The following is a 24077-nucleotide window of genomic DNA, read 5'->3' as shown; positions in this document are numbered from 1 at the left end:
CTACAAACAGATTGCACTTTCTCCCCACCCCACCCACCCCAGTGCTATACACTAGGTTCTCATTCACCTCAGTTCAGTTGCTCAGTCGTGTCCAACTCTTTGTGACCCCATGGACTGCTGTCCAGGCTTCCCTGTCCATCACCAACTCCTGGAACTTTCTCAAACTCATGTCCATCGAGTCAGTGATGCCATTCAACCATCTCATCCTTTGTCGTCCCCTCTCCTCCTACCTTCAATCTTTCCCAGCATCAGGGTCTTCCATTGAGTCAGTTCTTCACATCAGGTGGCCAATGTATTGGAGTTTCACCTTCAGCATCAGTCCTTCCAATAAATATTCAGGACTGATTTCCTTTAGGATGGACTGGATCTCCTTGCAGTCCAAGGGACTCTCAAGAGTCTTTTCCAACACCACAGCTCAAAAGCATCAATTCTTCAGCACTCAGCTTTCTTTATAGCCCAACTCTCACATCCATACACGACTACTGGAAAAACCATAGCTTTGACTAGATGGACCTTTGTTGGCAAAGCAGCGTCTCTGCTTTTTAATGTGCTGTCTAGGTTTGTCATAGCTTTTCTTCCAAGGAGCAAGCGTCTTTTAATTTCATGGCTGTGATCACCATCTGCAGTGATTTTGGAGCCCAGGAAAATCAAGTCTGTCACTGTTTCCATTGTTCCCCACCTGTTTGCCATGAAGTGATGGGATTGGATGCCATGATATTAGTTTTTTGAACGTTGAGTCTTAAGCCAACTTTTTCACTCTCCTCTTTCACTTTCATCAAGGGGCTCTTTAGTTCTTCTTCACTTTCTTTCATAAGGGTGGTGTTATCTGCATATCTGAGGTTATTGCTGTCTCTCCTTTAAATCTTGATTCCAGGGTGCTCAGGGCTGGTACACTGGGATGACCCAGAGGGATGAGATGGGGAGGGAGGTGGGAGGGTGGTTCAGGATGGGGAACACATGTACACCCGTGGCGGATTCATGTCAATGTATGGCAAAACCAATACAATATTGTAAGGAAAAATAAATAAAGACTGAATAATTTTTCATTGGGGGGAAAAAAAAAATCTTGATTCCAGCCTGGCATTTCACATGAAGTACTCTGCATATCAGTTAAATAAGCAGGGTGACAATATACAGCTTTAACGTACTCTTTTCCCAATTTGGAACCATTCCTTGGTTCCATTTCTCAGGAGACAGGTAAAGTGGTCTGGTATTGCCATCTCTTGAAGAATTTTCCACAGTTTGTTGTGATTCACACAGTCAAAGGCTTTGGCATAGTCAATAAAGAAGAAGTAGATGTTTTTCTGGAACTCTTGCTTTTTCTATGATCCAGTGGATGTTGACAACTTGATCTCTGGTTCCACTGCCTTTTATAAATCCAGCTTGAACATCTGGAAGTTCTTGCTTCACATACTGTTGAAGCCTGGTTTGGAGAATTTGAGCATTACTTTGCTAGCATGTGAGATGAGTGCAGTTGTGCGGTAGTTTGAGCATTCTTTGGCATTGCCCTTCTTTGCGATTGGAATGAGAACTGATCTTTTCCAGTCCTGTGGGCACTGCTGAGTTGTCCAAATTTGCTGGCATATTGAGTGCAGCACTTTCACAGCATCATCTTTTAGGATTTGAAATAGTTCATCTGGAATTCCATCACCTCCACTAGCTTTGTTCATAGTGATGCTTTCTAGGCCCACTTGACTTTGGACCCCAGGATGCCTGGCTCTAGGTGAGTGATCACACCATCGTGGTCATCTGGGACGTTAATCTATTTTTGTATAGTGCTTCTGTGTATTCTTGCCACCTTAATATCTTCTGCTTCTGTTAGGTCCCTACCATTTCTGTCCTTTATTGAGCCCATCTTTGCATGAAATATTCCCTTGGTATCTAATTTTCTTGAAGCGATCTCTAGTCTTTCCCATTCTATTGTTTTCCTCTATTTCTATGCACTAATCACTGAGAAAGGCTTTCTTATCTCTCCTTGCTATTCTTTGGAACTCTGCATTCAGACAGGTATAGCTTTCCTTTTCCCTTTTGCTTTTCACTTCTCTTCTTTTCACAGCTGTTTATAAGGCCTCCTCAGACAACCATTTTGCCTTTTGCATTTCTTTTTCTTGGGGATAGTGTTGATCACTGCCTCCTGTACAGTGTCACGAACCTCTGTCCATAGTTCTTCAGGCACTCTATCAGATCTAATCCCTTGAATCTATTTGTCACTTCCACTGTATAATCGTAAGGGATTTGATTTAGGTCATACCTGAATGGCCTAGTGGTTTTCCCTACTTTCTTCAATTCAAGTCTGAATTTGGAGTTCATGATCTGAGCCACAGTCAGCTCCTGGTCTTGTTTTTGCTGACTGTATAGAGCTTCTCCATCTTTGGCTGCAAAGAATATAGTCAGTCTGATTTTGGTATTAACCATCTGGTGATGTCCATGTGTAGAGTCTTCTCTTGTGTTGTTGGAAGAGAGTGTTTGCTATGACCAGTGTGTTCTTTTGGCAAAACTCTGTTAGCCTTTGACCTGCTTCGTTTTGTACTCCAAGGCCAAATTTTCCTGTTACTCCAGATATCTCATGATTTTCTACTTTTGCATTCCAGTCCCCTATGATAAAAAGGACATCTTTTTGGGGTGTTAGTTCTAGAAGGTCTTGTAGGTCTTCATAGAACCATTCAACTTCAGCTTCTTCAGCATTACTGGTTGGGGCATAGACTTGGATGACTCTGATACTGAATAGTTCGCCTTGGAAATGAGCAGAGATAATTCTGTCATTTTTGAGGTTGAACCCAAGTACTGCATTTCAGAGTCTTTTGTTGACTATGAGGGCTACTCCATTTTTCTAAGGAATTCTTGCCCGCAGTAGTAGATATAATGGTCATCTGAGTTAAATTTATGTGTTCCAGTCCATTTTAGTTCACTGATTGCTAAAATGTCGATACTCAGTCTTGCCGTCTCCTGTTTGACCACTTCCAATTTGCCTTGATTCATGGACCTGACATTCCAGGTTCCTATGCAATATTGCTCTTTACAGCATCGGACTTGACTTCCATCACCAGTTACATCCACAGCTGGGCGTTATTTTTGCTTTGGCTTCATCCCTTTATTCTTTCTGGAGTTATTTCTCCACTGATCTCCAGTAGCATATTGGGCACCTACCGACCTGGGGAGTTCCTCTTTCAGTATCCTATCATTTTACCTTTTCACACTGTTCATGGGGTTCTCAAGGCAAGAATACTGAAGTGGTTTGCCATTCCCTTCTCCAGTGGACCACATTCTGTCAGACCTCTCCACCATGACCCACCCATCTTGGGTGGCCCTACACAGCATGGCTTAGTTTCACTGAGTTAGACAAGGCTGTGGTCCATGTGATCAGTTTGGTTAGTTTTCTGTGATTGTGGTTTTCATTCTCTTTGCCCTCTGATGAATAAGGATAAGAGGCCTATGGAAGCTTCCTGATGGGAGAGACTGACTGAGGGGGAAACTGGGTCTTGTTCTGATGCGTGGGGCCAGGATCAGTTCAGTTCAGTTGCTCAGTCACGTTCGACTCTTTGCAACCCCATGGACTCCAGCACGCCAGGCCTTCCTGTCCATCACCAACTACCAGAACTTGCTCAAACTCATGTCCGTGAGTCAGTGATGCCATCCAACCATCTCATCCTCTGTCATGCCCTTCTTCTGTCTTCAATCTTTCCCAGCATCAGGGTCTTTTCCAGTGAGTCAGCTCAAACCAGTCCATCCTAAAGGAAATCAGTCCTGAATATTCATTGGAAGAACTGATGCTGAAGCTGAAACTCGAAAACTTTGGCCATCTGATGTGAAGAACTGACTCATTGGAAAAGACCCTCATGCTGGGAAAGATTGAAGGCAGGAGGAGAAGGGGATGACAGGATGAGATGGTTGGATGGCATCACCAACTCGATGGACGTGAGTTTGGGTGGACTCCAGGAGTTGGTGATGGACAGGGAGGCCTGGCGTGCTGCGATTCATGGGGTCACAAAGAGTCAGACACAACTAAGGGACTGAACTGAATAAGAGGTGAACTTTGGGGTTGGATAGGTATTATACTGAGCATTTATGTTTGTTTTTTTTAAACACACTCTCCCCAGTATTCAATACTCTATAATTTTTAAAAACTAAAACAACCATCATTTACTCTTACAGAAGTAGTGTATATTCATGGCAGAAATACCTTTCTGCATTTTGAAATGCGAATATGTGTGTGTGTGTGAGAGCATACTGTATGTTTTAAAATTTGTGGTAAAATGTACATAACAACAATGTGCCGTCTTAACCATATTTCAGTGTGCAGTTCAGTGGTAGGTACATGCACACTCGTGCGCTCATCTCCACCATCCACCTCCAGAACTCTTCCAACCCCCAAACCGAACCTGTCCCCTTTAAACACTTAGCTTCTCCATCTGCCTCCCCAGCCCCTGGCAGCCGCCGTCTGCTCCCCTCTGTGAGTCTGGCTGTTCTGAGCACCTCGTGGGAGTGGGTTCTGTGCTGCTTGTCTTTTCGTGTCTGGTGTCACCACTTACATAACACCTCGAAGGCCTTCCACGGGTAGCTGCTGTCAGCTTTCCTTCCTTGCCTGTGCAAACCACATGTTGTTTCCATTCGTCCCTGGGTGAACACTTGGGTTGTTTTCACCTTTTGTCTGTTGTGAATCATGTGGGGTGTACAAATACTTGAGTTCTTGTTTCCAGTTCATCTGTGTGTATCCCCAGGAGTGGAATTGCTGAGTCGTATGGCGGTTCTGTTTTTAATTTTTGAGGAGTCGCTGTACTGTTTCGCACAGTGCCGACTGCACCATTTTACTCTGTATTCTGTTTCGTGATACGCTTTTCTCAGTTAGCACTCTTCAGTTTCCATGTCAGTAAATTATCTGATGTCTCGTCTGTGCCCGTCTGTGCTCAGGTTCCCTCATTTGTCCCGCAGGCTTTCCCCATTTTCACTGAGCACTTTATTTCACGTGTACTCACTGTTCTGTTCCACTTCGTTGCTGTTCAGTCGCTAAGGCGGGTCTGACTCTCTGCGACCACATGGACTGCAGCCCACCAGGCTCTTCTGTCCTTGGGATTTCCCGGGCAAGAAGACTGGAGCAGGTTGCCATTGCCTTCTCCAGGGCCACAGGTGTTTTTTGGAGCTGCTTTGTCCAAACCAGAATATAATCCAGGACCAAATATTGCACTGGTTATTGCATACCTTATATTCTGTCTGCTAAGCTAGTGCAATTTGACAGCTTTATTGAAGTATAATTTTCATAGCATTCATAGGGACTGTGTCTGTGTGTAGCCTGTAGAAGCTGCACAGTAGTCTGTATCAGGACCATTCTGTCCCTATAGACGTGCCCCTTTTAACACTACATGTAAGTGAATCCATGCAACGTGCGGTCTTCTGTGTCTGCCTTATTTCACGCGCTCTGATGTGCTCGCCCTTCGTCCTTGTAGCGCGCATCATTGTCCTTTCTGTTGCCAGATAGTACCCCACCATGTGGATGTTTCAGTTGGTTTATCCCTTCACCACTTGATGGAATGTCAGAGTTCTCACCCTATTATGAATGACGTTGCTACGAATGTCCCTGTCCAAGTATTTGTTTGAACATGCTTTCATCTTTCTTGGGTAGACAGGGTCAACACCTAGGAATGGAATCGCTGAGTCCTGTGGTAAATTTATGTTTAAGTTTTAAGAAACTGCCAAACTGTTTTCCAGACCAAGGCCCTCTCCCCTTACTCTCTTCCCATGACACTTGCTTGTTAAAGAGACCTGCCCCACATGCTGTCTCCTCTTTTGTATTTATCTGGTTGCTTCATCATGAAGTCTTTTAGTTTGTTCCCAATCCTCCTGAATTTCCTATAAACTCAAAGATCTGCAGTTCGGGGTTTTCTCGAATTTTTTATTTTGTATTTTGGTATAACCAATTAACAATGTTGTAACAGTTCCAGGTGAACAGGAAAGGGACTCAGTCATGCATATATATGTATCCATTCTCCCCCAGTTCAGTTCAGTCGCTCAGTCGTGTCCGACTCTTTGCGACCCCGTGAACCGCAGCACGCCAGGCCTCCCTGTCCATCACCAACTCCCGGAGTTCACTCAGACTCACGTCCATCGAGTTGGTGATGCCATCCAGCCATCTCATCCTCTGTTGTCCCCTTCTCCTCCTGCCCCCAATCCCTCCCAGCATCAGAGTCTTTTCCAATGAGTCAGCTCTTCGCATGAGGTGGCCAAAGTATTGGAGTTTCAGCTTTAGCATCATTCCTTCCAATGAACACCCAGGACTGATCTCCTTTAGGATGGACTGGTTGGATCTCAAGCCCTGCTCCTATCCAGCCTGTCACATAGCATTGAAGAGTTCCCACGCACTATACAGTAGGTCCTTGTTGGTTATCTATTTAAGATACAGCAGTATGTACATGGCCATCCCAAACTCCCTAACTCTTCCTTCCCCTCAGCAACCATAAGCTCATTTTCTAAGTCTGTGAGTTTCTATTTTGTAAGTTCACTTGTATAATTTCCTTTTAGATTCCACATGTAAGGGCTGTCACATGGTATTTCTTCTCCTCTGTATGACGGACTTCACTCGGTAGGATACTCTCTGGGTCCATCCGTGGTTGCTGTAAATTGTGTCATTGCATGCTTTTTTAATGGCTGAGTCACATCCCTCATGTTGTATGTGCCGTGTTTTCTTTATCCGTTCTCCTGTCGATGGGCATTCAGGTTGCTCCCCTGTCTTGGCTGCTGTGAACAGTGCTGCAGTGAACACTGGGGTGCTCGTGTCCTTTTGGATCATGTTTTTATCCGTCTGTGCACGCCCAGGAGTGGGATTGCAGGGTCATACGGTAGCTCTATTTTTAGTTTTTTAAGGAAGCTCTGTACTGTTCTCTATAATGGCTGTACCAGTCTACATTCCCACCAACAGGGTAGGATGGTTCCCTTCTCTTCATACCCTCTCCAGCAGTGATTGATTGTGGATTTTTTTTATGATAGCCATTCTGGTGGATGTGAGATCTCATTGTAGTTTTGACTTGCATTTCTTGAATGATTAGTGATCCTGAACATCTTTTTGTGTGCCTACTGGCCATCTGTGTGTCTTTGGAGAAATGTCTATTTAGGTCTTCTTCCCATTTTTTGAGTGAGTTGATTGTTTTGATACTCTTAAGTATCATGAGCTGTTTGTATATATTCTGATCATGACTAATCCCTTATCTGTCACATCATTTGCAAATATTTCTCCCAATCTGTGAGTTGTCTTTTCGTTTTGTTGATAGTTTCCTTTGCTGTGCTAAAGCTTTTGAGTTTGAGTTGGTCCCATTTGTTTATTTTTGTTTTTATTTCAATTATTCTGGGAGATGGATCAGAAAAAGATGTTGCTGTGATGTGTTGCAGAGAGTATTCTGCCTGTGTTTTCCTCTAGGAGTTTTATAGTATCCGGTCTCATTTAGGTCTTTAATCCTGTTTGAGCTTATTGTCTACGGAGTTAAAGATGATCTGTTGTCATTTTTTTGCATGTGATTGCCCAGTTTTCCCAGCACCATTTGTTGAAGAGACTGTTTTTCCAGCATTGTGTAGTCTTACTCCTTTGTCATAGATGGGTTGACCGTAGGCACATGGGCTTATTTCTGGGTGTTCCGCCCTGGTCCATTGGCGTGTATTTCTCGGTTTGGGCTTATTTCTGGGTGTTCCGTCCTGGTCCATTGACGTGTATTTCTTGGTTTGGGCTTATTTCTGGGTGTTCCATCCTGGTCCATTGACGTGTATTTCTCAGTTTGTACCAGTGCCATACTGTTTTGATGACTGTAGCTTTGTAGTATAGACTGAAGTCCGGGCACCTGACTCCTCCAGCTCTGTTTTTCTTTCTCAAGATTGCTTTGACTATTTGGGGTCTTTTGTGTCTACATACAGATTTTGAGATTTTTGTTCTATTTCTGTGAAAAATGCCATTGGAAATTTGATAGGGATTGCATTGAATCTGTAGATTGCCTTGGGTAGTATAGTCATTTTGACAACATTGATTCTTCCAGTCCACAAACATGGTATATCTTTCCATCTGTTTATGTGTTCTTACAGTGTTTGGAGTACTTCTTTTGTCTCCTTAGGTAGGTTTATCCCTAGGTATTTTATTCTTTGATGTGTAGATCCACAGTTTTGTTGGATTCGGGTTTGAGTGTTTTGGGCTAGGATACGTGGCCGTGGTGTTGTATCCTTCACTCACATTGGGGAGCATCAGCAGACATGATGTTTTTTGTTTTTTCATGTGTATACTGGGTCCAACATCATTTGTTGAATTACCTTGACACCTTTATCAAAAGTCAGTCACTGTATACGTGTAATTCTATTTATAGGCTTTTAAAAGAGCCTCCCTCTGCCTCCTTGAAGTGCAGTTTCTGTCTCTTCATCTCAGGCAAGACCGCAGGGCTCTGCTTGGGGTCGCCCTCCCTGCTCCAGGCCCAGACATGCCTCGCGGCAGGAAGCCGGGCTTGGTGCCTTTGTTCGCCTTCAAGGCCAGTCTGGTGCTGCCTTTTGTCCATGTGTGAAAGCAGTTGTTTGATATGTTTTGTTCTGTTTCCTAGTTTTTCATAGTGGAAGGACAAGTTCCATGCTCCTCCTAGCTGGAAGCAAAAGCCTCTCTTCCCCTCTGTCCTTCAGTGTGGGTGGTCTGCGCGTGTCTGCAGGCCTTCTGAGGCTTTCTCAGTGCTCTGGTGCCGTGCTGTAGCGTCATGTCGTGTGTGCCGTTGCCTTCGGTTCATCTGTTGTGGAAGTCCCCTTCGCTTCTCTGTTACATTGTCCGCTTCTCATGTTATCTTTGTGTTTCCCTTAAAGCCTCCAGCATACTGAACACAACCTGTGATGGCTGTAATTAAATCCTTGTCTCTTGAGTCTATCGCCGGCCATTCCTGTTACTGACCGATTGTCCTCCTGGTTGGGGGTCACATTTTCCTGCTTTTTGGTATATCCAGTAATTTTCGATTGAATGCCAAACGTTGTGTTTTTGAGCATTTAGATTTTATTCTCCCTCACAGAATGTTAAAGTTTGTTTTAACTGCCAGAAAGTTATTTGCTATCATTTAGCTCGTTTTGAAGCTTTTCTCTCTTTTTCTAAACATTACTGGGGCAGATCTAAAATCTCTGTATTTGAGAATGTGTTTGCCCTTAATGTCAAAGCACCTCCCGCTCCAGTTCGCTCTTGAGTCTTCAGTGAGGCCTCTACTCTGGCTGGACAGAGCCTCCCTGTGGCTCCTTCAGGGCTGGAATTGGATGGCTTAGTGGACGTTCTTACTGGTGACTGTCCTGGTGCTATGCTGTTCTGTGTGGTCCTTAGCACGGTTTAGTAGGGTAGGTGGTGTAAGTTTCGGAGAAGACACTGGCACCCCGCTCCAGTACTCTTGCCTGGAAAATCCCATGGACGGAGGAGCCTGGTGGGCTGCAGTCCATGGGGTCATGAAGAGTCAGACACGACTGAGCGACTTCACTTTCACTTTTCACTTTCATGCATTGGAGGAGGAAATGGCAGCCCACTCCAGTGTTCTTGCCTGGAGAATCCCAGGGACGGGGGAGCCTGGTGGCTGCCGTCTCTGGGGTCGCACAGAGTCGGGCACGACTGAAGCGACTCAGCAGCAGCAGCAGCAGGGCCCCCAAAGCTGGTTTGCGACGTGCTGATAGCTGACGCCACTGGGGCCTGAGCCCAGATCTCTGGCTTCTGTACAAGCAGACCCTTAAACTCCGTGAGAACGGAGTGGGTCTTCAGCGTGTACTTTCTCAGTTAGGAGGCTCGCATTTTACGCGGGTAACATTTCTTAGATCAAGAGGATGTATTGTAAGATAGAAATATGTGGGATCATTTTTCTTCTTGAAACACTGCCATGGAAATAGCTGTGGTGTGCCTAAAATCACTGTGTCTTCGAGTCAAGGACACACGGGTATCTGCAGTGCCCACTGAACACACAGTGTATGGAGAGTGTGTGTTTGTGTACTTGGTTCAAGAATATGGTGATTTGGAAAGTGAAGTGTGCTTCTAAAAGCCCTGTGCCTCTGCTTTCTCTCCAGGTATTTTATGCACGGTGTGTGTCGGGAAGGAAGCCAGTGCCTGTTCTCACACGACTTGGCGAACAGCAAGCCGTCCACCGTCTGCAAATACTACCAGAAGGGCTGCTGCGCCTACGGGGCGCGCTGCAGGCAAGAGCCGCGCCTGCGCCGGCCGCCACCCTCAGCTGGCGCTCGGGCTTTAGATCCTTCATCTGGACCTTGGGTCTTGATGAGGGGAGAACTTCAAAAGGAGTGTACAAAAACAATTCGGAAACCTCAAACTTAGTGCCCTAAAAACAATTTTAATTTTCCAAAGTCACTTTCAGGCCCGTTCTTATGAGTCTGTAACTATGAATTTGCATTCACAGTATACCTAAGATTTTATGTCTTGCCTTTTTTTAATAACGTGTCATAAGCTCTTCCCAGTGCTGCCACTGTTACGTACTAACTGTAATTTTATAACTTTCCATAATGTTGATGTACCATCATTTAACTCTTCCTATATTAGCTACTTTTAGAGACGTAGGTGGCTTCCAGCTTTTTGTGTGAGCGCCCGTGCAGCAAACATTATGCACATGGAGTCTTCATTTGAAACCGCCGTCTGTAGGTGCCTTTTCCCTGTGCACACATAGAGCAGCTGCTCTGCCTCCTAGACCGGGGGCGCCCTCTGTCCCTCCCTGTGTTCCCTGGATGCGGGCACTTGGCCCGCCCTGCTCTGCTCCCGCCAGCGGGCACCCCCAGGAGTCCAGGGAACAGCCAGCATCTCCTGGCGGGTTGGGCTCCGCGTGGTCTGGGCAGCACGTCCATCCCACTCAAGTTCCACAAGGGCACTCAGAGGAAGTAAGAGACAGCAGTGTACCACCCACTCTGAATTGCCAGGCAGTTCTTACCAGTTGGTAAGAGTTTTATCGATTAAAGTACAGGAGAAGACTGTCTCCCTGTCCACGTGCGCAGATGGAGCAGAAGGGGAGCCGCTGCGGCCTGGGGCGGGTGAGGCGTGTGCGTGTGGGGGTCCTGATGCCTCTGCGTGTGTCTTCCTCAGGTATGATCACACGAGGCCCTCTGCTGCGGCTGGTGGGGCCGTGGGCACCATGCCCCATGGGGTGCCCTCCCCGGGTTTCCACAGCCCTCGCCCTGCTTCTGAGCTCACTGCATCAATCGTGAAGACTAACTTACACGAGCCTGGGAAGCGTGAGAAAAGGACGTTGGTACTGAGAGACCGAAGTGAGTAGGCGCACCCCTGTCTCCCCTTTGAACAGCACCCTCGCGTTCTAGGCTTCCCTGTCAGGGCCCCTCAGCACCTACCCAGAGCCCCCTGAGAACAGCCTCCTCTGCTGCAGGGCGCTCGGGCCACACGTCTGGCCTCGTGCCCGAGGTGGGGAAGGGCCGCTGCTGGCACCTCGTGGGGTGCCGGCCTAGCTCTGAGAGGCCGCAGGCTGCTCGCCGCAGAGCTCCACATTTTGATGAAGTGCGTGTTTCGCTGTTTCCCTTCTCCGTCGGTTCACAGTCTTAGTCCTCACGCTGAACCAGTTGCACTTTCAGAAACAGAACAGCCCGTCACGGCTTGAGGAGTGGTCTGTGCCCTGGAACAGGGTCTGCCTGTTCAGAGACTACAAACTGTAGTTGTTTTTATTGGCTGGTTCTCAGCAGGTGAAGGAGTTTCTACTTCTGGAAATTGTTCAGCATAAGATAGGCAGATACCCTACTAAGCGAACAACAGGTCCGTCCCATAGATACCCCCTCTGAGGAGGTTAGGAGTGTGTGCCGGGGCAGTGGCAGCTCTTGGCTGAGAGGTGGATGGTGGCTGAAGGGCCAGAAGCCTGCCCCGGATCTTTAGTCTCCTCACCGTAAAGTGACTGGTGAAAAGGAAGTCTCTGTAATCCTGTTGACATCATTCTGGATTCCATTTGACTTTTTCTCTTTTTTCAAGTGTAACTGGTCCGTGTGTTGACATTTCCATACTTGCCGTTTTTAAAAAGCAACTTTCACATTCTTTTATATAAATGTATCACCGTCTGCTTTGCTATTTCCCTGTGTTGCCAATTATGGCTTTTTGGTTTTTATTACAATCCTAAGTAATATCACTCTGAACATTTTTTCCCCTCTGGCCTTTATTTTTTTTCCATACGTTCCCAAGGGTGAAACTCCCAAAGTCAGGGTTAATTTGTCAGGTTTTGACTGATGGCTTCCTAGAAAGGTGGGGCCGGTGTTCACAAGTCTGTGTGCTGGGCATTTTCTCTTCAGATCTCTCCGGCATGGCTGAAGACAGGACCTGCCCTGGCGTGGGGAGTAGCCCCGGGGGCTGCAGCGACGCACAGAGCGGCCCTGAGCTGAGGCCGCACTCCTACCTGGACGCCATCCGGAGCGGCCTGGACGACCTGGAGGCTGGCAGCTCGTACGGCGGCGGGCAGCAGCTGTGCCCCTACGCGGCCGCCGGGGAGTGCCGCTTTGGGGATGCGTGTGTCTACCTGCATGGGGACGTGTGCGAGATCTGTAGGCTACGCGTCCTGCACCCCTTCGACCCCGAGCAGAGGAAAGCTCACGAGAAGGTACAGTGCCCGGCTTGACGTGAACGCGTCTGAAGGAGTGGGGGGCGCACTGGGTGATGAAATCCTTGGTAGCTCTGTCCGCGTCTTTCTGCCAGTAATACCTGCATCCTGGGCCTGGCCAGCCAGGCCGGCCCCGGAGAGTGTGAAGAGCCCGCTGCTGGGAGGGACCGTGCAGGGCCGGAGGCTCCAGCGTCTTCTGGAGGCCTCTGCTCAGCACAGGCTGTGGGTGGGCTGCACCCTCCGCCGTCTCCAGGGCTTGTGGAGGTGAGCACCGCTGAGAGCTGCCCTCCTCCCAGGGATGCAGTGCTCAGTGTGCGTCCACGGTGCCAGGGCCTAGGGCTGCGTATCCCTCGCGTTGACTCCGGTGCCTGGCACGTGGTGCTGCTCCGGGATGTGTTCACCTGCTTCCAGAGTGGAGGGGTGCATCTGGTGACTGCTGCTCCTGGGAGGAGGTGATGCTGACGACCTCCGACCCTGGCCTGTCAGCCCGATGTTTTAGCTTAAGAATTGCTCACCGTGTCTGGTGTTGGTGTGGGGAAGGGCAGTGCCCAAGGGGCCAGGACACCAGGGTGACAGTCCTGGCAACCTCCGTGACCCCACGTTGGCCCTGCAGCCTTCTCGGGCCTCTGATCTCGGGTTTAAATTGGAGGCGACCCAGGAGCAGTGCTGGAGGGCAGAGGGCCGAGCCAGTGGTGGCCTGAGAGCTCGCCGTCCCGCACGCAGGCCCTGCCTGGCAGCCTTGGGCCCCGGCCCGAGCTGGCCTCGTGGGCCCAGCTTCTCCCGGACCTCAGGCTCCCCACTCCGTGCGTCAGGTCTGCATGGCAGCGTTCGAGCACGAGATGGAGAAGGCCTTCGCCCTCCAGGCGAGCCAGGACAAGGTGTGCAGCATCTGCATGGAGGTGGTCCTGGAGAAGGCGTCGGCCTCGGAGCGCAGGTTTGGGATCCTGTCCAGCTGCAGCCACACGTACTGCCTGTCCTGCATCCGCCAGTGGCGCTGCGCCAAGCAGTTCGAGAACCCCATCATCAAGTAAGTGCGGCTGGGGTCTGAGCTGTAGGCACTGGGAGGAGGTTCGACCCAGGACCTTCTTCCGTCCGCTCTGAAGCCTTCCCTCGTCTTCCAGGCTGCAGGGCCTTGAGCAAGTCACAGAGCCCCCCGAGCCCAGATGCCTTCTCCTTTTAAATGTGGGTGTCAGTTCCTGCAGGTATCTGCAGTGTCGGGGGGACCTCAGCAGGCGCCCCTGTGTGAGAAGGCCCCCTGGACTCTGGTGCTCACGTAACTGGTGGTCCGCCCTTAGGACAGTTGCCTGTTTTTATTTTCATCTGTCAAATAGGGGTCACTTGAAGCCTAAATGAAGTAGCGCATGTAGCACATTTCACATGGCATCTGACACTGGAAGTGTCCTCTGAGCTGGCACAGGGCTTTGTCCCAGCTCTACTGAGCGAGAACTCACATCGGAACATGGGAGTCTTCAGCTCCTCAGTGGGAGGGAGCAGAGCTCGCCCACAGGGAGAAGCCGCCACGTGTTGGGCAGCGCGAGAGATTTCCACTCGTCACGTCATCATTCTCTCAGTGACCCCGTGATCATCACCCTCGATTTGTGTTGGGAAACTCACATGGTGACTCATGGTGAGGTCAGGTGACTGGTCTAAAGTCACACATTTGTGTGGTGAGATAACAGCTTTATTGAGATAAAATACACAGTTCAGAGGACTTTTATTATATTCAGAGTAGTGCAGCTGTCAGTATAGTCTATTTTTAGAACGTTTTCATCATCTTAAAAAGAAAAAACTCTGCTTTGAGTCACTGCCTATTCCCTCCTTCCAGCCCCTGGTGACTGCTTTGCTGCTGTTCAGTCCGGCTGTCTGTGACCCCATGACTGCAGCACGCCAGGCCTCCCTGCCCTTCACTATCTCACAGAACTTGGTCGGACTCATGTCCTTTGAGTCAGTGATGCCATCCAACCATCTCATCTTCTGTCGTCCCCTTCTCCTGCCTTCAATCTTTCCCAGCATCAGGGTCTTTTCCAATGAGTCCATTCATCAGGTGGTCAAAGTATTGGAGCATCAGCTTCCGCATCAGTCCTTCCAATGAATATTCAAGGTTGATTTCAATCAGTAAATCAGTATTTCTGTGAATTTGCCTGTTCTGGACACGTGAAGTGGAATCCTACAATAAGCAGGCCTTTCTGTTTGGCTTCTCAACTCAGCGTGTTTTCAGAGTTCACCTCTGTTGTAACATGAGTCAACATACTGTTCGCTTTAGTGACCGAGTAGTATTCCGTTCTGTGCCTAGGCCGCGTTTTGTTTATGTGTTCACCAGTTGATGAGCGTCCGGGTTGTTCTCATTTTTGGCTGTTACAGCTAGAGTGCTTGTGAATATTTGTGTATTTGTTTGCCTGCTGTTTTCAGTACTTCTGGGTATACACTTAGGAGCGCAGTTGCTGAGCATATGGAAACTCTGTGTTTAACGTTTTGAGAACCTGCCAGACTGCTATCCAAAGTGGCTGAACCAGGGACGCCCCTGGTGGTCCAGAGTCGAGCAACCCACTTTGCAATGCAAGGGACGTGGGTTCAGCCCCACCTCAGGGAGCTGAGGTCCCATATGCCTTGGAGCAGCCAAGCCGGCACCCGCGGCTCCCGGCCTGTGCGCCACTGGGTTCCGTGTGCTGCAGCTACGACCAGCACAGCCAGATAAAGAAAGCCCGAAGCTCTTAGTCTGTTAAAAAAAAAATGGGTGAACCATTCTGCATCCCCAGGGCTTCCCTGATAGCTCAGCTGATAAAGAATCGCCTGCAATGCAGGAGACCCTGGTTCAATCCCTGGGTCGGGAAGATCCACTGGAAAAGAGACAGGCTACCCACCCCGGTGTTCTCGGGCTTCCCTTGTGGTTCAGCTGGTAAAGAATCTGCCTACAATGTGGGAGACCTGGGTTCAATCCCTGGGTTGGGACGACGCTCTGGAGAAGGGAAAGGCTACCCAGTCCAGTATTCTGGCCTCAAGAATTCCATGGACTGTATAGTCCATGGGGTCACAAAGAGTCGGACACGACTGAGTGACTTTCGCTTTAACTTATCACTTTCAGCAACATAGGAGGATTCCAGTTTCTCCACGTTCTTGCCAACAGTTATTTTGAAATTGTCTTGATTTCTGATGTTAGCCATCGTAGCGAGTATGAAGTGATTCCTTAGTATGGTTTTAATTTGCGTTTCCCCCATATCTAATGAATGGTATTAAACAGCGTTTTCTGTGTTTGTTGGCCATTGTGGAGAAGTGCCTACTCGGTGCTTTCCCCATTTTAAAATTAGGTTGTCTTTTTACTGTTGAACATGTTTTAACTGTAAATTAGGCTTAGAGGATTGTGTTTGTACCTTTTAGAATTCAGGGGTGAGAGACACCAGCTGGTCACACACTTGAGCACGGGGTCTAGTGGGGAGTGGGCGCGGGATCTAGTGGGGAGTGGGCACAGGGTTTGTGGCTGAGTCTCTCCCTTCCTGACCTGCTTCTCGTTGCAGGTCTTGTCCAGAATGCCGCGTGATATCAGAGTTTGTAATTCCAAGTGTGTACTGGGTAGAAGATCAGAACAAAAAGAACGAGCTGATCGAAGCTTTCAAACAGGGAATGGGGTAAGTGCCGTGAGCGCACGCGTGGTTTGGTGGCGGCCCGGCTCGTCCTGTCGCGCAGCGTGTAGGGCCTCCACCGTGGGGGCCTGAGGCCGCTCGGCATCTGCTCTCTCTCAGGCAGTGGGCCGGGCTCTGGGGGCGTGGAGATGAGCGTGGCTGGGGTGAAGTGGGCTTGCCTTTCGGTTCTTAAGCTGAGCAGTATGCCCCTGAAATCCTGCTTGTAATGCTGAGGTAGGCCCGTCGTGCCTGATCGTTGATTCAGCAAATGGCAGTGAGGGTCTGAATGACAGACTTTTTCTAGTTGCTGGGGATACGGCTTCAAACAGAAGACAGACATCCCAGCCCGCGCACCGTTCTCGCTCCACTGAATGAAGTGAACAAGTGAAATAAACAGGATGTTAGCCGGTGGGACGAAGGAGAGAAACAAGCCTGGGAATGGGGACAGGAAGGGAGGGGTCGCGGTGTCCGTGGTGGAGCCTGGAGCACCTCGGCAAAGGAAGCAGAGGCCTTGAGAAGGGGAGGCAGTGGCCGTGTCCACGTGGCTGAGGAGGCCGTCCGAGGGAGGGGTGGTCCCTGCGGAGAAGGCCTGCAGCCGGAGCGCGTCTGCTGTGCGGGCTGAGAAGGGAGGGCGGGCCACATCATGTAGGGCTGGGGGCACTGGGGAGACCCCGCTTTTATTCTGGCTGAGGTGGGCTGTCGTCATAGGCTTTTGACCAGAGGAGTGACGTGACCTGTGACTGCACCACTGCAAATAAAGAGGAGACAGAGGGGAAGCAGGGAGACCAGTCGGCCTGTTACAACAAGCCAGGCGAGATACAGCAGGTGGGGGATGTGACGGGAGGCGTGGAGGTTTCTGGAACAGACCTGGATTCTCTGTCTGTGCGGGAGAATCAGGATGAATTTGCTGGGGCCCTGAATGTGGTGAGGGCTGAGAAGCCGGATTTCACTCTCACTTCAGTGTTGCCACTCTCCATTTGCTTGGCTGCGTGTCTGTCTTTGTTGGCCAGTTTCTTCTTTATCGGTTTTTGTCAAATCTCTTGAGGGTTTAGCACTGGGAAAGAGGAGGCAACAGGCAGCGCTGAGTGACCGGCCACTGACAGGCATGAGAAGAGCTCCGGACGGTCGGTCCTCCCCGCACTCGTGCGCTGTTTGTGTGGTGGTCTGGTCTGGACTGAAGGGCTGGCTGTGCTTCCTGCGGGCTGTGTTGTGAGGACGGAATCTGAACCGTGTTGCGGGGGCACCGGTGACGGTTGGCAGAACCCTGGGCTTTGTCTCCCGTGGCTGCTGGAACACGACCAGACTGGGGGCTAGGAACAGCGGACACTGGCGCCCACGGTGTGCAGGCCGGGAGCCCAAAACCAGGTGTGGGCAGGCGTGGCTCCCCGGGGGCTCCAGGCCTCTCCCGGCCTCGGGGGGCAGCACCCCTCCACCTCTGCCTTCTCCCCTTCTTCTCTCCCTTCTGGCCCCGGTGAGGCTCTCCTGTGAGACCCTCCCATTAACCCAGGACAAGCCCCTCTCGAGATCTCTCGCTGCGTCAGCAGACGTGGTTTCTCCAGAGGAGGGCCCTGTCCCCGGAACCAGGGGCTAGGATGTGCCCACGGTGCATCTCCCTGTATGTGGTTTCTCAGCCTGTTTCGGATGCTGTAATGAAATGGCACAGACCAGGGGACTTAAAAACCACAGGCGTGCTCACTGTTGCAGTTCTGGAGGCCGGGAAGTCCGAGATCAGCGTGCCGGCACGGTCAGGTTCCGGTGAGGGCCCGCACCCCCTCGCCGCGTCTTCACGTGCTGGGAGGGTGAAGGAGCTCACGGGGCCCCCTGCAGGAGCGCTGCTCGCCCTCCTGAGGGCCCACCTCCTGACTCCGTCACCTGTCTGCTGACCCCGTCCCGCTGGGCCTGAGGGTTGCCGGGAACTCACACACACTCAGACCGTGACCCGTGATGCTGAAACACACACATACCAAAGCCACCAGAGCAGGCCTGCCTGCTGAAGCGCTGATCTCCTCCTCTGCTGAAGGACACCGCTACTGTTTACAACTGAGAGCTATTTTGAATATTTTTTTTAGAATTCCATTTTAACTGACATCTTTAAGCTTCTCTTTTTTCTTAACTGTTTTTTTTACTTGGGATTACAATGTATTCCTAATTTTTCAGGCAGTTAATACTCCTATTGCCATACATGAAATGCAGTTACCTCCCTATTAGCATCTTTGTGGTACAGATGTAATACACATGCATTATATTTACATACGTAAGGCTAACAAGGTGGTGGTACAGTTTTAGAACTCGGCTTGACTGAGGTATAATCGACACTGCAGCTTGTTCAGTCACTGAGTTGTCTCCAGCTCTTCGCGACCCCATGTACTGCAGCATGCCGGGCAGGCTTCCAGCTGTCACCACCTGAAGCGTGCTCAAGTTCACGTCCACTGAGTCGGTGATGCCATCCAACGACCTCATCCTCTGTCGTCTCCTCCTCCTGCCTTCAGTCTTTGCCAGCATCAGGGTCTTTTCCAGTGGGTCAGTTCTTCATATCAGGTGGCCAGATCATTGGGGGTTCAGCTTCAGCGTCAGTCCTTCCCGTGAATGTGGAAACGGTGATCTCTTTTAGGACTGACCGGTAGGATCTCTGTGCTGTCCCGGGACCCTCGAGAGTCTTCTCCAGCACAATTAGAAGCACCAGCTCTCTGGCGCTTGGCCTTCTTTATGGTCCAACTCCCACATCTATCCTGCCTACGGGAAAAATCACAGCTCTGAGTATACAGACCTTTGTTGACAAAGTGATGTCTCTGCTTTTTAATAGGCTGTCTATCTAGGTTTGTTATAGGTTTTCTGTCAAGGAGCAAGTGTCTCTTAATTTCTTGATTACAGTCACAATCTGGAGTGATTTTTGGAGAGAGGAAAATAAAGTCTGTCACAATTTCCATTTTTTCCGCATCTATTTGCCCTGAGGTAATGGGATTGGAAGACATGATCTTAGTTTTTTTGTTTGTTTTTTTTTTATCTTAGTTTTTTGATGTTGAGTTTTAAGCCAGTTTTTCCACTCTCCTCTTTCTACCCTCATCAAGAGACTCTTTAGTTCCTCTTCACTTTCTGCCATTAGGGTGGTATCATCTGCATAATATCAAGTTACTGATATTTCTGCCGACAACCTGGGTTCCAGCTTGTGATTCACCCAGGCTGGCATTTTTCACGATGTATTCTGCCTGTAAGTTAAATAAGCAGGGTGACAATATATAGCCTTGACATTGTCCTTGCCCAGTCTGGAACCAGTCTGTTGTTCAGTGTCCAGTTCTAGCTGTTCCTTTTTGACCTGCATACAGATTTCTCAAGAGGCAGGTCAGGTGGTCTGGTATTGCCATCTCTTGAAGAATTTTCCACAGTTTGTAGTGATCTCCACAGTAAAAAACTTTAGGGTAGTCAATGAAGCAGAAGTAGATGGTTGTCTGGAATTCTTTTGTTTTTTTTCTACTATCCAACAGATGTTGGCAATTTGATCTCTGGTTCCTCTGCCTTTTCTAAAACCAGCTTGAACATCTGGAAGTTCACAGTTCACGTATTGCTGAAGTCTTGCTTGGAGAATTTAGAGCGTTAACTTAGTAGCGTGTGAGGTGAGTGCAATTGCGTGGTAGTTTGAGCATTCTTTGGCACTGCCTTTCTTTGGGATTGGAATGAGAACTGACCTTTTCCAGTCCTGTGGCCACTGCTGAGTTTTCCAAATTTGCTGGCATATTGAGTGCAGCACTTTCACAGCATCATCTTTTAGGGTTTGAAATAGCTCAACTGGAATTCCAACACCTCGACTAGCTTTGTTCTTAATGATGCTTCCTAAGTCCTACCTGACTTCACATTCCAGGATGTCTGGCTCTAGGTGAGTTACCCCACCATCGTGGTTATCTGGGTCATTAAGACCTTTTTTGTACAGTTCTTCTGTATATTCTTACCACTTCTTCTTAATATCTTCTGCCTCTGTTAGGTCCATACCATCTGTCCTTTATTGAGCCCATCTTTGCATGAAATGGTCCCTTGGTATCTCTGGTTTCCTTGAAGAGCTCTCCAGTCTTTCCCATTCTGTTGTTTTCCTCTATTTCTTTGTACTGATCACTGAGGAAGGCTTTCTTACCTCTTCTTACTATTCGTTGAAACTCTGCATTCAGATGGGTATATCTTTCCTTTTCTCCTTTGCCTTTAGCTTCTCTTCTTTTCTCGGCTATTTGTACGGCTTACTTAGACAGCCATTTTGCCTTTTGCATTTCTTTTTCTTGGGGATGGTCTTGATCACTGCCTCCTGTACAGTGTCACAAATCTCCATCCATAGTTCTTCAGGCACTCTATCTGGTCTAATCCCTTGAATCTATTTCTCACTTCTACTGTATAATTGTAAGGGATTTGATTTAGGTCATTACCTGAATGGTCTAGTGGTTTTCCCTACTTTCTTCAAATTAAAGTCTGAATTCGGCAATAAGGAGTTCATGATCTGAGCCACAGCCAGCTCCCAGTCTTGTTTTTGCTGACTGTAGAGCTTCTACATCTTTGGCTGCAAAGAATACACTCAGTCTGATTTCCGCGTTGACCGTGGTGATGTCCGTGTGGAGTCTGCCGTCTCCATAGCGGTTTCCACAGTGCCCTGCAGTGTCCTCAGCCACAGTCGCTGTGTTTTACATTAAACACGTGCTCATCTTACAGGGAGGGTTTGTAACCTTTCACCAGCTTCCCCTGTTTTTCAGCACTGTGTTCCTGGCTACCATGTTTCTACTCCGTTGCTATTTGTGTAACTCTTGCCGAGAACCCCAGGTGTGTGTGAGGTCCTGCAGTGTCTTCCCTGTCTGTCTTCACTTAGCATGATGCCCTCCGGGACAATCCAGGATGTCACAAGTGGCAGGGTTTCCTTGTCTCCTGGAACGGGTCTTTTGGGGTTTCCCTGGTGGGTCAGGGGGTTCCCAGGTGGCACTATTAGTAAAAATCACACCTGCCAATATAGGAGATACAAGAGACGCAGGTTCAATCCCTGGGTGGGGAAGATCCCCTGGAGGAGGGCATGGCAACCCACTCCAGTATTCTTGCCTGGAGAATCCCACGGACAGAGGAGCCTGGCAGGCAGGAGTCCTACGATCGAAGATTCTTACATGGCTGAGGCAACTGAGCATGTGTGCACAAAATGCTGAGTGGTAAAAAACCCGCCTGCCAATGCAGCAAACACCACTTCAGTCCAGGGATCTGGAGAAGGAAATGGAAACCCACTCAAATCTTCTTGCGTACAAAATTCCATGCACAGAGAAGGCAGGCGGGCCACAACGCACGCGGTCACAGGGACTGAAGACAAAACGTAGGGACTGGGCTCGAAGACAGGTGGTATTTACAGTCCCCAGATCTGCGTAAAGGGCCCGAACGCACCATGTTTTAAGTTTTTGGTACAGAGATTTACGCAAGCCGGCAGCATTCCCGCGTTTTCTGTTCTGGTTGCTAGGGCAGTGAGGAACTAGAGAAGGTGCGGGTGCTGGGTCCTAGGGGAGGGTGGGGTGTGCCAGAGGACTCAGCCAGGGACTTGCGTCTCCTTCCCGCCTCCCCTTCAGCCTCACGCCCCAGCAGGCAGAGCTCAACCGCTGGGAGACAGCTGGGCTGAGGGTGCTGTCCCGGCAGGGAGGGGCTCCTCGTAGAGAATGGGAAGTCCGGCACCAGGACGCTGGCACCAGGACACTGGCAGACGCGGTGCCTTTTTGGAGCCCTTGCCGACCGGAGGGTGTGCCGATGTTGGGTCCGCCCGGCTTGCTTGAGCCGTCGGCGGGCCCTCCTGGCTCTGCAGTGTGGTCCCCGCCTTACGGGGCAGACCGTGCAGGGCCCGGCGGTGCCGTGTGCAGCCTCATCCTGCCCGGCTCCTGCAGCTCCCTGGAGGTGCAGCGCTGGGACCCAAGACCGCCCAGGCTTCAGGGCTGGGACACAGCCCGGGGGCCAGAGACCTCAGGGGAACGCCGTTGGCCTCGCTTTTACCTTCGGTTTGTGTTTTCCTTTGGAACAGGCTTCCTCTTCTGTGCTGTTTCTCCTGGGTGTCCAGCCGCTTGACTCACTTATATATACACACATGTATATTTCGTGTATATGCACGTACATACATATTTTGTTTCACTTCGTGCCTTAGTTTATTAGAGTGAGGTCTGGACTCGTCTGTGCTGAGCACCAGGCCTCTGTCGGCCGTCTGCTCTGCACGCGTGTGCTCATGCCAGTCAGACCCCCCCATTTAACAACCAGCATCTTGTTTTCTCGGGCGGCTGTCAGGCTGTGCTGTGGGCCTGCCAGTCGGTTTTTGCTTTTGACGTGGGTTTAGTTGTCTCGTGTGGTAGATCCCACCTCCAGCTAATAGCATATACATTTTTTGGAACGCCTGCGTCTAAGGTCTTCACTCTGTATGCCAAGTCCGAGGCTATCCAGGTTGTTGGCGTCACTTCACTCCTTCTCTGTGGCTGAGTAATAACTAGTCCATTCTGTGAAGTTCCCCGTCTTCCGAACCCCCTCATCTGGTGACGGGTGTCCTGTGCCGTCTGTTGCTGGTGACGGAGCACTGAGGGTGGGGCCTGGCGCGTCTGAAATCGTGGCGCGCCTTCGCCTGTAGGCCAGGTTTGTCGTGGCCGGATCACCTGGTGTGTGTATATTTAACTTTTAGAAAACTCTGGCCCCTTGTCGATGGGGCCTCCTACAAACATACCTTCCCAGAGACAGCCCAGGAGGAGTCCGTTTGCTCTCTGCCCTGTGCTAGGTACTGTTTGTAGAGATTTGAGGATGGCCACTGTCAGTGAGGAGGTGATAGACACCTCTCTGTGATGTTTATTTAGCCCTATCTAATAATCAGCGAGGTGGCATCCTTTCCACGTGCTTGAAAAGAGGTCAGGGGGAATGTTCTTTGTGAAATGAATGTCTTGAATTTGCTTCTTGAGAGGCAGTTGTGTTTTCAGCTGTTCTTGATGACCTATCCCAGACCCTGCTGTGTGGCAGGGGCCCCTCTTGGCCCCTCTGGCCTTGTGACTTAGAAGGGCCCGTGAGCCGGGATGTCACGGTGCTGTGCCAGGAAACGTCCACAGGGCGGCAGCACGTCTGCATCTTGGGTGGCTGGTGGGAGCTGTGCCAGAGGAAAGCGCGGGGTGGTCTCGTTCCTGCTTCCCCCTCACTGCTCACAAAACTGGGGTGTGTGCACCAGGTCTTTCTGGGGATCTGTGTATGCTAGTGTATCTGTGTATATTATCTAGTGCACGCTAAGCTGTCGTGGCAGGGAGGGATCACTCTAGAAAGAGGAAGGAAATCCACCACCAGGACCCTTGCCGACCGGAGGACTTTTCAGAACTCCTTACAGCCCACAGGGTGCTCTGAGCTTCGGGTTCACTTGGCTCGCTTGAGCTGTAGGCGTGGCCCTCCTGGGTCTGTGGTCTGAGCCCATCCTGAATGACCGAGGGTGCTGAAGAATTAGTAAGAGGTGACTCAGGACTGTCTGTGTTCCGTTTCGCTCTAGGTCCCTAGGGTATTTTTCTCCAGGACCTAATGGGAGTCCTGTGTGGGAAAGTTAATGTCCTTGAGGTGTTTCTTGAGACATCTTTATTGAAAAACATCAGTTGGTTACATTCAAGCTACCAGTTTTATGATAATCACTGAACTATCTTTACATCAGCAGTCTATGAGACTTGCTTCTTTGAAGTGTCACTGTATTTTATACAATGTTTTCTTTTCAAAAGTTTTCCCTGTCTTTTCCATCTTTCTTTCTCAGTATGTTAAATATTGGTCTTCCCTTGTACCTCAGTTGGTATACAACCCACCTGCAGTGCAGGAGACCCGGGCTCTGATCCCTGGGTCGGGAAGATCCGCTGGAGAAGAAATGGTGACCCACACCAATATTCTTGCCTGGAGAATCCCT

At 49.6% G+C, this 24077-nt stretch overlaps 1 protein-coding gene across 4 annotated transcripts in view; it reads left to right on the top strand.

Annotated features, from left to right (window-relative positions):
* The window catches only part of MKRN2 (makorin ring finger protein 2), a 38123-nt gene that overhangs the window by 8969 nt on the left and 5077 nt on the right, over positions 1 to 24077 (top strand). For 3 of the 4 annotated variants that reach the window (XM_024982528.2, XM_059879560.1, NM_001045989.2), the window contains 5 exon segments: positions 10036 to 10164; positions 11057 to 11238; positions 12259 to 12563; positions 13376 to 13590; positions 16076 to 16186. In XM_024982528.2, the coding sequence (XP_024838296.1) occupies positions 10036 to 10164; positions 11057 to 11238; positions 12259 to 12563; positions 13376 to 13590; positions 16076 to 16186 (942 nt within the window). 4 annotated transcript variants of the gene reach the window in all.

Source organism: Bos taurus, chromosome 22, assembly GCF_002263795.3.
Source record: "Bos taurus isolate L1 Dominette 01449 registration number 42190680 breed Hereford chromosome 22, ARS-UCD2.0, whole genome shotgun sequence".
Classification (NCBI taxonomy): domain Eukaryota; kingdom Metazoa; phylum Chordata; class Mammalia; order Artiodactyla; family Bovidae; genus Bos; species Bos taurus.
This window is presented reverse-complemented; position numbering and strand designations above follow the sequence as displayed.